The 13,013-nt window shown below is 41.9% G+C and overlaps 1 protein-coding gene across 4 annotated transcripts in view; it reads right to left on the minus strand.

Moving 5' to 3' along the window:
- Positions 1-13,013, minus strand: part of SPOP (speckle type BTB/POZ protein) — a 75,186-nt gene that overhangs the window by 7,854 nt on the left and 54,319 nt on the right. For all 4 annotated transcript variants that reach the window (XM_077459990.1, XM_077459992.1, XM_077459991.1 and 1 more), the window contains exon 10: positions 1,085-1,227. In XM_077459990.1, the coding sequence (XP_077316116.1) occupies positions 1,085-1,227 (143 nt within the window). The remainder of the gene's footprint in view (positions 1-1,084; positions 1,228-13,013) is intronic.

Raw genomic sequence — 13,013 nt, forward strand, 5'->3', positions numbered from 1 at the left:
CATATTTAAAGCAGAACTCTGGCCAGCCTATAGAGTCAAACAATTACATATTCTTAAAATGTCGTAAATGAGCTTTAACCCCTAGACAACCAGCCACCGCAGTTACACTGCGGCAGGTTGGCTCGCCATCACCATAGGTATACGTAGGCCGCTTCAAGACCACTAGGGGGTGCATGCACACGGCGTAATGACAGAAGCAATGCATGTTCCCCCGGGGGCCGCAATGTTCGCCGGGAACCCGTGATCGCTCCTGGGAGAAGCAGAACGAAGGTCTGTCAAAGTAAACAGATCTCCATTCTGTCAGGGGTAAGAATGAGCTCAGGCGTGTTCGCATGGACCACGTGCAGAGCCTGCCAGGAAGTTGGCTCAGCACTGCGCTAATCACAGGCAGCGAGACATTGCCCCCCCGATGTGCGGTTGCCTGGTTTTGACAGGTACCCGCTCCTACTTTCTGGCAATCTACGTAATTTCTGGCCTCTCCTCCTTCCCCCAATGCCTTCTGGGACACAGAGGTCCCAGAGGACAGCACATGTGCAGTAGGAAACAGGCTGTGAATCCCTTACTACAGATGCCGGCGCCTTTACCCAAAGCCAATCGATGAATCGTCTAGGGGTGCCGACATCACGGATACCTGGAAAGGTAAGTGTCCTTATATTAAAAGTCAGCAGCTACAGTATTTGTAGCTGCTGACTTTTATTTTATTTTTATTTATTTGTTTACAGGCTGAAACTCCTCTAACAAATTAAGATTATTTTTGAACCAGGCAGGAATGTACCTGGCTGGAGTTTATATTTCCTGAACTTTGAGAATGTTCAATTAAGCTTTAACAAAAATAATTGAGGCTGTTTGGTTTCTATGCAGAGCTGCAGCAGATTTTGCATTCCTCAGTTTAAGTACATCAACCCCTAAATGTAAATTGGATGCTCTGCGTATTAAAAAAACTATATAAAAAATAAACCAAACGTTCTAAATATTAACTCATACCGACAATATTATTTGCATTTAGCTGATGACATTCACATACATATTTAAAGTGAACAAAAATAAATAAAAGTATATTAAATATCCGGTAAGGGACACTCACTAGTTGATGAAGTCCACGGCTTGTGTTTTGAGCTGGTCTGCACTGTGTAAATCAGCCAGAATGAGGATCTCAGCGGCGTTCTCCACAGACAGATTGCTGCACAAAGCTTCCTCACACATCACCTTCAGACGTTCCAGGGCGTACTGCAGAGAGAAGCAGAAGGTCTGGCTGAGAAAATATCAATTTCTTCATGGGTGCTGTTCTATCAAGGTTAATGTATTCTAACTTATTTACATAGAACATTTGATTACACTTAATGAAGGATCTGAGCAACAGGTATTATCAGCCCATACCCAGCACAGAAAAGGGCGCCCTGCACGTTATCTTAACCACTTAAGCCCTGGACCAATTTGCAGCCAAAGGACCAGGCCCCTTTTTGCGATTCGGCACTGCGTCACTTTGACAATTGCGCGGTCATGCGACGTGGCTCCCAAACAAAATTGGCGTCCTTTTTTCCCCACAAATAGAGCTTTCTTTTGGTGGTATTTGATCAACTCTGCGGTTTTTATTTTTTGCGCTATAAACAAAAATAGAGCGACAATTTTGAAAAAAAAATGCAATATTTTTTACTTTTTGCTATAATAAATATCCCCAAAAAAATATATAAAAAAACATTTTAGTTTAGGCCGATACGTATTCTTCTACATATTTTTGGTTAAAAAAAAAAAAAAACACGCAATTAGCGATTATTGATTGGTTTGCACAAAAGTTATAGCATTTACAAAATAGGGGATAGTTTTATAGCATTTTCATAATTATTTTTTTTTTTACTAGTAATGGCGGCAATCAGCGATTTTTATTGTGACTGCGACATTATGGCAGACACATCGGACATTTTTGGAACCATTGTCCTTTATATTTAAATGCACTGATTCCTGTGTAAATGACACTGGCAGTGAAGGAGTTAACCACTAGGGGACAGTGTAAGTGTTATGTATGACGTTATGTGTTTTTTTAATTGTAGGGGGGGCGTTGCCTGGCATGTGACGTCACTGATCATCCTTCCCTATAATAGGAAAGAGACGATCTGTGACGGCCACACAGGGAAGCACGGGGAGAGGTTTGTTTACACAGACCTCTCCTCGTTCTTCAGCTCTGTGAGCCAATCGCGGGACACCAACAGCGATGGGGTCCGGCGGCGCAGTCCCGACCCACGGCTGGGCACTTAAAAAGCAACGTACATGTACATGCTTGTGCCCAGCCGTGAGGCATTCCTTAAGTGGTTGGGGAGGGGGATAAAAAAAAAAGCTCTTTTTATCTAATAGCGCCTCTTAACCCTTTAAAGTCCACATTTTCAATGAGTTAGCGTGACTCAAAATGTGCTTTACCAAATGGTGGAGCAGAACGTTAAAGGGTTAAAGCTGAGATTCGAACTGTGTATGGCCGACCTAACTCTTCTTAACGCCGATGTGTAAAGAGTATTTGTGTTGCCCTCTCCCAATTGCAGAGGTTTCCCCTCACTTCCTGTCCCCGTGACCCCCCGTAACAGGCAGCAGGCCAGGAAGTGAGAAGACTTACCCATCTACTTATCTAAGGAGTCAGACACCAATAAAAGCCATTGAAAAGGTTCTAATTCTCCTCCCCATCTTCAAAATATAAAAAAGTTTTAACTGAAATTTGATGGTAAAATATCCGTCATAGGACTGCCTGTATATAAACACCTGATGAAAGAAGACTGCATATACTTAATTTTTCAGCAGTCTGTTTCTTAAAAACATGCCACGGATTGTATTGCTCATTATCCTCTGCAAGTATTTAACTGGCAAGATGGGCGATTGGTGAATACCTGCTCTATTGTGGTTCCTCCCACCAGCTCATACCTTCTGCAGTGACCTACAATAAATGGGGAGAAACTACTGCGGGTGACAGGGGTACAAGTAGGATATCAGCCAGGAAGGCAGTGAGGTGGTGGCATTTTTTTTTTAAAGAAATGGACTCCTAGAAAGGCAAGCATATGCTGCTGTCTTCTTTATATAGGCATGTTGTAAATACAAATGATCCTGGGCTGACAGGGTCACTTTATCCACCTCCATAGCACCATATAGTTAAAAATAAATAATAAAAAAAAGTCAGGGACATGCATTTCTGGAGTGCTGTTTACAAACACCACTTCAGAAAACACTAGTGTACCTGTGAATGGCTGCGATCCGAGGAGTCATTGGATTACAGCCATTATGTACAGAGTCTATCAGAGTGGCTCTGTGCCTCCTGAATGCTGTGAACTAATCACAGTCATCACAAGGGTAAACATTAGTATTGTTTATAAACTTTCAGCTCATTCACAACAGAGGAAGCTCCCCTTCCTCTTTTGCAAATAGACTGAATAATTGTAAACTCAGAAATTAAGAGAATTGGGAGATGGAAGGTGAAGCCAGGGGAGTCTGTCAGCAAGAATCAGTGGACTGAGATGTGGTTTGCATGCATACAGTGTGTGCTGACAGAAGCGCTGTCAGGTTTGTAGTCCATACAAAATCAATGGCAGACAGCCTATGAGCAATCTTGCACACAGACATAGTGCCATATTCTGCTAAATTACTGGCTGCACCCAAACTAGCAGCAGCTAATCAGCGACTATGTTTGTGGCCCTATAGCACAAAGTGCAGGTGTATCCAGAGGAGCCATTTAGCTACTTCTGAATGCAGCAAACTATCCAACCCCAGGCGCCACTGAACATTATTGATTGTGGGAGCTGTTTTTTTTAAAGGTTGGATGTTAAAGTTACCATGACCACCAATGAGTGGTCATGGGAGCTTTTATCATGACAAAACGTGGACAATTTCAAAGGGTATGAATACTTTTTCAAGACACTGTATGTTCTATCAAACAAATGCAGCACTGAAATTGTAATTTTCTAGTCTAGGATTTCCAGTTTCTCATTTATCCCTAAAAATTACAATAAACATTACATTGCCATCTGGCTTCCAGGTTTAGGGCGAACATGCACGTGCCCTCTGCTGACCTGTCCTGTGATTGGGCACAGCACGAGTTTGGCAGCAGATGTCAGCCAATGATTTTGGCTCAAGCCTGCTGATTGGCTGTGTCCAAACACAGAGTTCTGTGTTTTACACCAAACTCTTTGTGCAGTGAACAGCGATCTGGCTGTTTCTTCTCCCTGAAAAGCAGGAAGAAAAAACAGCCAGATCAGTAAGTAAAAGCAGAACCCATTAAGCACATTATACATTGTCAGGCACACAGTTAACCCCTTGCTTGTCCCTAGATGTTAACCCCTTCCCAGTCAGTGTCAATAATACAGTGTCAGTGTACAGTATCAGTCAGTGACCCTCCCAGGCAGTGTCCATTAGTGCCAGATTGCCGGCCACCCTATCACAGTCCCATTATAAAAGCGGCTGATCACCGCTATTACAGTATAGTGTCTATAGCGGAGTAAAATCCAGTATGTATACCATAGTTTGAGGACACAAATATAAAAAATATTGGGCCCCACACACACACACAAAAATGTATACATCAGAATGTAGGCAACAAGGAAATCACGAGGGAAGCATTGGGAATGAACCCTTTTGCCGGCACAAAGAGGATGAGCTAGAGAAAGAAGATGGCTGCTTTTTGGCTACAATACCTTTTTTAACACACTTTCAAGCAAGGTTACTCTTGTCTTTTTGTTTTTATAGCATTAGTGTGCTTTAAGCGAAGGGATCTGCAATAAACTTCACACATTCTCAGCTGATCCGCGTAAGAAAAATGTTTGTCTAGTTCAATTTAATCACTGTCTCTTCGAATATATCTCTACTTTATAGCGGGCACACCACATCCCTGTGGCTTTCTTAAGACGGCTGAAAGTCTTTTCCTCAAAGAGCTGTAATTACTACAACTTTGTTGCATTATTGACATGGCAGCTAAACCTGTCTGTAGTTGAATTACATTGCTTTTTTACGATCCCTCCTCGTATTTATAACACTGTGGCATCTTACCAGTGCATCAAAGGACTAACGGCGCTTATTTTATTGCTCTATGCCATAAGATCAATCAACTACTTACTAAGTGAGAAATAGACGCCAATAATATGCGACAGGTAGACCACTTAACTACTGTATGTTATTGCCACTTGTTTACTACATCAGAGATCTTTTAACGTTTACTTAAAATTAAATGAAACAAAATGCAGTGAAAAGGGGGAAGAAAGGAAAGGCAGACGCTAGTTCTCCTGAAGGTTAAGGTTTTAGTGCATCATAGAAGAACCATGTCTAAGCTTACTCACCTAAAGCTATTCTTAATGTGGACCAGGGGTCTCCAATCTTTCTAAAACACTCAGTTTACAGTCCTTCACAATTTAAAGAGGAAGTAAACCCTGATGGGTTTACTTCCTCTTTGATTCCCTGCAAAGGTAAAGCATAATGGACTACTATGCATCTCATAGTAGTCCATTATGTGTCACTTACCTGACACAGGAGCCAGCGATGTCACTGCTGTCCCCTTGTGTACAGAGCCTCCATCTTCTTGGTGGGTTTCGCTGCTCCACCGCTGTCATTCGTCAGAGCCGCGAAGACACACTCCCGCCCATGCACACGGGAGCCGCCACACGCGGCATAACGCTGTTAACTGCGGCGCGCTCAGTGCACCTGCGCACCGCTGTCTACGGCGCATGCGCCGTAGACAACGGTGCCGGTCTTTCGGCAAATATCTCCTAAACCGTGTAGGTTTAGGAGATATTACTTGGAACAACAGGTAAGCCTTAATCTAGGCTTACCTGTAGGTCAAAGCGGTTTGTAAGGGTTTACAACCACTTTAAGGGAGGCTGGACTATGGCCACTGGGAGTAGAAATTGACCTGACATCAGTGGGAGTAAACAGTGCATTTCTGATTAGGGGGAGGAATGGCGCCCCCATCGCTGGCACCCGTGGGAGGAAAGGCGCCTCCATCGCTGGCGCCTGTGGGAGGAATGGCGCCCCCACCGCTGGCGTCAGTAGGAGAAATGGCGCCTCCATCGCTTGCGTCAGGAATGTGCCCCAAGGTACCGGATAAAGGCAAGCCTACCCAAGACTACTGCAACATGTCTCTGGTGTCTAACTGGTAGCATAACCCAAGTCTCCAATTATCTTAATAAAGTTGGAGCTAAACTTTGAGATGCTTATATTTCAATAGTCCAATGTCCCTTCTACAGGGTGCCGCACTATACCCATCTTCATTGGCTGGCATGTGATGACCTCACTCCTGTACAGTCATCCCGAGACACAGGATCTGTGCGGGAAAGTAAGCTGAGGTGCTCTTGCACAGCTCAGAGTACATTCCAAAGAGGACTGCAAACAGGCAGGTATATTTTTTATTTGCAGAAGAGACATTGCAATAAAGAGCCTGCCTGCTCACAGTTTTTGAAAGGACTTAAATTACGCTACAATCTCCCAACAACCTCTGCAGCACTACATATATTAAACCCCAATATTGGGCAAAAGAAATAAAATTACCCTTGTAGTGGGGTCTCCACACTGTAAAGGTAAAAATGCTAATTTTTTCCCAGGGGGAGAGAAATAAGGTGCAATGGTCAACTAATCACTCCGGCATGCTCCCTCTGTCAGTGAAACACAAAGTTCCTTAAGCGCTAGGAACTGTCAGTCATATATACGGATGTAGATGCCCGGTAAGATGTGAAATGGACTAAAACCCAATGCAGCTGCCAACCACTGGAAAATGGATAACAAGGAACAAAAGACAACAGAGCAGCGCTCTATGGGTAAATGTCATAAATATTTATAAACCACTGGCTAAGTAAAAAAGTTAGTTTATTGCACTTGAGAAAGGTGAACAACTGTCATATATAAAAACTTGTGGAGGTTGCAAAAAACAGTCATAGGAGCATATAGCCAGTATAGATGCTAGGATTAAAATAAAAGCGGTACCACAATGACATCCAGGTAGGGAAGGGTTGACATCATCCAGTCGGCTTGTTAATTAGGCATGGAAAAAAGATGTACTGAACCATGTGAATTGATGGAAATAAGCCCCACTAAGCCGCGGGCAGTGTGGTATGACATCCGCTGCTGGGAGATGGATCCAGGAGAGCCAAACAAACCCACTGGAGCCAGGCGCGCTGGATGATGTCAGGACCACACCGGAAACAAGGCGAAACAGGAAGCCCGTCTGTAGTGGTGAACCACAAGCTCTGGGTTGCCATGGCTTACATGTTTCACACGCATGCGCTTTTTTAAAGTCACGGAGGAAGCGGCAACAACAGTATTTAAACCCATTGAAAGGGATGGGGAGGGGGTGGAGATAACGAGCCTGGTGTATGTTAACCTCTCTCAAGGTAACAACAATGTCTGGGGAATGCCCAGGAAAAAAAACAAAGCCTACTTACCACCAGCTCGCAGACAACCAAATTAACCTAACAGTATGCGTTAAAAAAAAGGGGTTTAACCTCTCTCAACCCTATGGCTTAGAATATAAACTTTATAAGCCCCCGGGCGTCAGCGGTAAAGTGGCGCTATTTTTAGCTGCACTATTTTAACCCCCCGCTAATGGCCAAAAAGGGCTTTGACGGTGGTATAACAGAGCTGCCCCATTGTTTTCAATGGGGAGGAGCGGTGTATTCACCGGTCCTACACAGCTGCAAAGAAGCTGCTCAGTTCCTCAGTGTGAAAACACTTGGGCTTTCATACTGGGTTTGCAGCTGAGGCTTTTTTCAGCCACTTTACAGGGGTTTTTAGCACTGTAGCACCTGAAAAATGCCTGTGTGAAAGGGATCTAAAAGGTGCCAGATGCATATGAGCCATACAATGAATTGTATGAACAGAAATCAATTGATAAATTTATAAAAATTTGTAAAATATAAGAAAAATTCAAATTAAAAATAAATGATAAAATATTGATATGAGTAATGAGGAATGTCATGTAAATTCTTATTAAAAAAAAGGGAATAAATATGGGAATTAATCTAGTATAGGGCTGAAACAACTAATCGACAACTAATCCATTAGTAAATTAATCGATTACCGTTTTCATAATTGATTAATCGGCCAGCCGATTAGTTGGCTTGCATACAGAATGCATTATTTGTTTACATATCAGGAAATAAGGTACAGCACACATGCAGCTCAGTACACTGTCCATACATGTCAGTAAATGCCTGAGAACTTGTGAATGTGTGAGGAGCAATGCCTCATGGGACATGTAGTCCTGGGCAGGAAGTGAGTGGTTCTAAAAGGCAGAAGTTTTCTTTACTTTGCTATTGGGGCACTTTATACTGTACTTAATGCACAGCAAAAAGCAGTGTAGAAAGAGATCAAACGCAAACTGCATAGGTGTGTATTATGCCGGCCACATGAATCAATTTTCAGATGAGAATATTCATACAAAAAAATCTTTGAACATTCACTGAAAGAATGTTGTTTGACATTTTCACTTGCTTTTAACATTCTCTTTTTAAAACGAATGTAATTTCTGAACAAAAACCACATACATCGTCTGAAAATTCCTTTGATCAAGTTTTCTATTTCAAAATTTTCCTGTCACTGTGGTTGAAAACGAACGTCGATTTGACCCCACTAACGATTAGAAAAATCAAACAAATGTTCTTAAATTTTTTTGAAGAAAGAAATGGTTTTTACCAGCATATAATATATCATATAATATAATAATTTACAGTTCTGTTTGAAAATCTGCAGTCTACTTTTTTTTTCTTTAAATAAAAAAAAGATATAAATAAATGAGTTAATGAGATCAATGCTCAAATTGAGGTTGGGGAATGGGAGAAGGCATTTAATTTTTCTCACTGTTTATCACCGTCAATTAAAGCACAAGAGACGAACTACAAGTTGCTCTCAAGATGGTACTGGAGTCCAGTGACACTCCATCGTATATACCCAGAAAAATCAGATATATGTTGGCGGTGCCATACAGACAAGGGCTCATTGCTTCATATTTGGTGGGAATGTCCCCTAATTTTTGTTTTTTGGGAAAAGATTATGCAATTATACACATTAGTTACTGGGAAGGTAATCCCAAACACACCACAAATCACCCTTCTCTCTATGTTACCAAGAACATATAAAAACATTAAAAAGAATCTTCTCGGATACTGGTTGACGGCAGCAAGAACTGTGATACCGCGGCACTGGCGATCAACCCAGTCTCCTTCGATAAACGAATGGGCCCAAGAAATGGATAACAGAGAGAATAGAGATACTTTAGCACAAGAATTAGATACGTATGAAAGGTGCCTCCTGGTTTGGACTCCCTGGAGACAGTATAGGAAATTGGTAAAAAATTGAGGAAGAAGGAGGGAAGAAATGAAAGGAAAGATTTCGCACAGGGGAGGAGAGAGGGAGGGGAGAGAGAAATTGGGGGGGGGGGGGGGGGGGGTTGGATGTGTATTTCCCCCCCCCCTTTTTTTTTCTCTTTCTTTTTTATATGTTAAAATATTCAAGATATGTTTGGGAGGGGGGAAAAGAGGAAATAAAATAATAAATGTGATTATTATGTATGTAAGTAATATATATGTTTGAAACTGTTTAATCATGTGTAATACTTTATAATAATTAAAAATATTATTAGAATTTAAAAAAAAATAAAAAAAGATCAGAGTCTGATGATATTAACCAGATTCAACCTCTAATAGCATATTTCTTCTCTAATAGTATATACAGTACATGTCTTCTCTTATAGTATATACAGTATATTTCTTCTGTCTGTTATTCTCAGAGTGGATCAGAGATTTTGCTCTCTAACCATATAGTTTGGTTACTTATATTTACCACTGCATATAGATAATTAAGAATAAATTGCCTTTTTTTTTTTACTTAACATATAAATAATACACCACACTTTTAAGGTTATTACTGATTAATCGATACAATATTCAGCCAACTAATCGATTATGAAAATAATAGTTTCAGCCCTAATCTAGTATCTAAAATCAAAAGAAGATGATACATGATTTTATCAATGATGATGACAAGGGATTATTGTAAGTACTGGGTAATTACAAATTCAATGAGGAATAGGAAGAAACCGCATGTATAGATCTTTATGTATTCATGTCTATAAGCACCTTGCATAGCAACATACCGTACATGCATGGGGTAATGATTAGGACAAGTCTATTGGTATTAAGCTATCAGTGGTACTGCGGGACTCGGTATGAAAAATTATCAAAATGTCAAGCATAAAACCACGATACTAAGTCCGCGTACACACGGGCGGATTGTCTGCCCAACTAAGTTCGTCAGACAGTCCGTCCAACTTTTGAATGAACGGACTTGACCACACATGACGAACAGACAGTCCGCTGAAAGCTTGCGCGATGACGTGTACAGCACGTACGACAGGACTAGAAATACGACGTCCAATACAAAGCAATGCAACCTTCGGCCGTGTAAATCCTTTCTGAGCATGCGCCATACTTAGTCCGTCCAACTAGCCTACTCACGAGCGGACTGTCCGCGAAAACCAAGTTTGGACGGACAAAATTACGGAAATTCCGAAAGACTTAGTCCGTCAGACTGTCCGCTGAAAAAGTCCGCTGAAGCCCACACGAGCGGATTGTCCGCTGAAACACGTTTCAGCGGACTAAGTTGGACGGACAATCCTCTCGTGTGTACGCGGCCTAAGAATATTAAGTTCTTCATTCAGGGCCCTCGGGTGAAAGAGAGCCCAACAGATAAAACCAAAAAGTTTTCCTCCTACAAAGAAGGGAAAACCTCTCATTGTCGGTGAGCGTGCCCTTAGGGATGGCCTCAATTTCCAAAAGCTCCAGGCATCTGAAGTCTTTGTTATGTGCCTAGAGGAAATGGCGTGGGACACTGTGCTTATCATAACCTTTTTTAATAAACCTACGGTGCTCGCCTACTCTAGTACGCAGGGTACATATCGTGCGGCCCGCATACAAGAGAGTGCAGGGGCAACGCAGGACATAAATGTCAAATTCAGTCGAACACGTGATGAACTGCTTGATCTGAAAAGAGGCGCCTTTGTTGGTAACAATCTTCGAACATCCATCAGTGATTGATTGGCAAGTAAGGCAACCTCTTTTCCATCATTGAAAGATACCTGTTCTATTGTGGAAATAGGCCCCAATATCAAACAGAGGTCTTTTGTTGGATTTTTCTAACTTGCTCGGGGCAGTGATATTTTTTATGGTGCGTGATTTTCTAAAAGTTATTTGTGGCTTAGGAGGTAACGGAGGAGCCAAATGTGGATCAAGCTTCAAAATATTATAATGTTTATAGATAATGTTCAAGATGGTCCTATATTTAGTGTTGAAAGTCGACACAAAACTAGCTGTATTTCCCGTTTCTTTAGTGATGTTCTCTTCATTTTTTGATGGCTTATTTAGGGGGCGGCACAGTGGTGTAGTGGTTAGCACTCTCACCTAGCAGTAAGAAGGGTCGCTGGTTCAAATCCCAACCACGACACTACCTGCTTGGAGCATGTTCTCCCTGTGTCTGCGTGGGTTTCCTCTGGGTACTCCGGTTTCCTCCCACAATCCAAAGACATGCAGGTAGGCCAATTGGCTTCTGTCCAAAATTTGCCATAGTATATGAATGGGGACCTAGGATTGAACTTACTAACTATGAAGAGACTAGATCCCTAGGATAGACCTTCTCTTCAAACTTTCTTTGCATATGTTCACCCTGTGGAGTATAATCTTCCAGTCTTATATAATTTCTTCTTAATCTATGAAATTGTCCGTAATAATAATATATATATATATATATATCCTAAATAAATAGTTTACCATCATCAAATCCATCATTTGTGCTTAAAGCAGGCTCATGTGCATCTGGCATCTGGCACCTTCTAAAGTTTTTATTCTAAGCCATAGGGTTGAGAGGGGTTAACAACACCAGGAAGAAGGAGGAGAGCATAGAAGCAGTGGGAGAAATGTAAAGGTTCATGTTTTTTTTTTACCTTCATGCATGACGGTAAAAAAGTCTTCTGTGCGTAGCAGCCCCCCTAAAATTTACCGGAGCCCCATCTCCATCCAGCGTTGTGCTCTCCCAGGTCTCTCCCTCCTCATCGGCTGTGACAGCAGTGGTAGCTATTGGCTCCTGTCAATCACAGCCAGTGAGTCAATGAGGAGAGAGCAGGGGTGGGGCCAAGCTGAAGGGACACACAGAGCAGCGGCTCGGGTGCCCCATAGCAAACTGCTTGCTTTGGCAGCACTAGGTAGGAGGGAGGGGCCTGGAGCCCTGTCGGGGGACCCGAGAGGAGGAGGATCTGGGCTGCTCTGTGCAAAACCACTGCACAGAGCAGGTAAGCATATGTTTGTTATTTAAAAAAGAAAAACTTTAAAGATAAGCAATACGGTCTCTTCTACTCCTTAGATGTAACAAGCATTTAACCACTGCAGTGCAAAGGATTTTTTCCTCCCTTCCCAGCATTAGCTTTAACATTACGCACTTCACCTAAACTTTTTCTTTATATGTTTCGTTAGCTAAAAAAACAAAACAATGGCGCTACCTATTTTTATTACTCCCAGTGATAGCTAGTGCCTTAAGGAGTACTACATAACTGCAGCTCAATGTACTATAGGTATCCCTGGCACTGCTTCTATAAATATCACTGCTTTAAAATGGAAATCATCACCATTCATTTTTAACGGTATTCCACCACACTTTTACGGTAGCGGCCAACCATACTGCATCACATGCCATGCTTTACTGTACTGAAAAAAAATGGGTGAAGCCCATTAGATACTGGGCTGTCATGTGTTAATATACATGGGTTCCAGCACATGTTAACACGTTGCATGGCAAAGTGTGAATGGGCCCTGAATGTTTTCATCAAATTAGCTGCATTTCCAGTTTAATGGTCCCTTTAAATGACCAAGTGCCTCCAAATATCTTTGGCAGTCCTGTATCAATTAAATGGTTTACACATTGCGATTATCCGCCAGCTTGAGAAATGTCAACATACTTTGAGGTGGGAGGGAAAGAGGAAAAAAAAAAAAAAAAAAAAAAAAGAGCCTGATAAA

Source organism: Lithobates pipiens, unplaced genomic scaffold, assembly GCF_037356315.1.
Source record: "Lithobates pipiens isolate NorthernLeopardFrog02 unplaced genomic scaffold, aLitPip1_a1.2 Scaffold_28, whole genome shotgun sequence".
Taxonomy (NCBI): domain Eukaryota; kingdom Metazoa; phylum Chordata; class Amphibia; order Anura; family Ranidae; genus Lithobates; species Lithobates pipiens.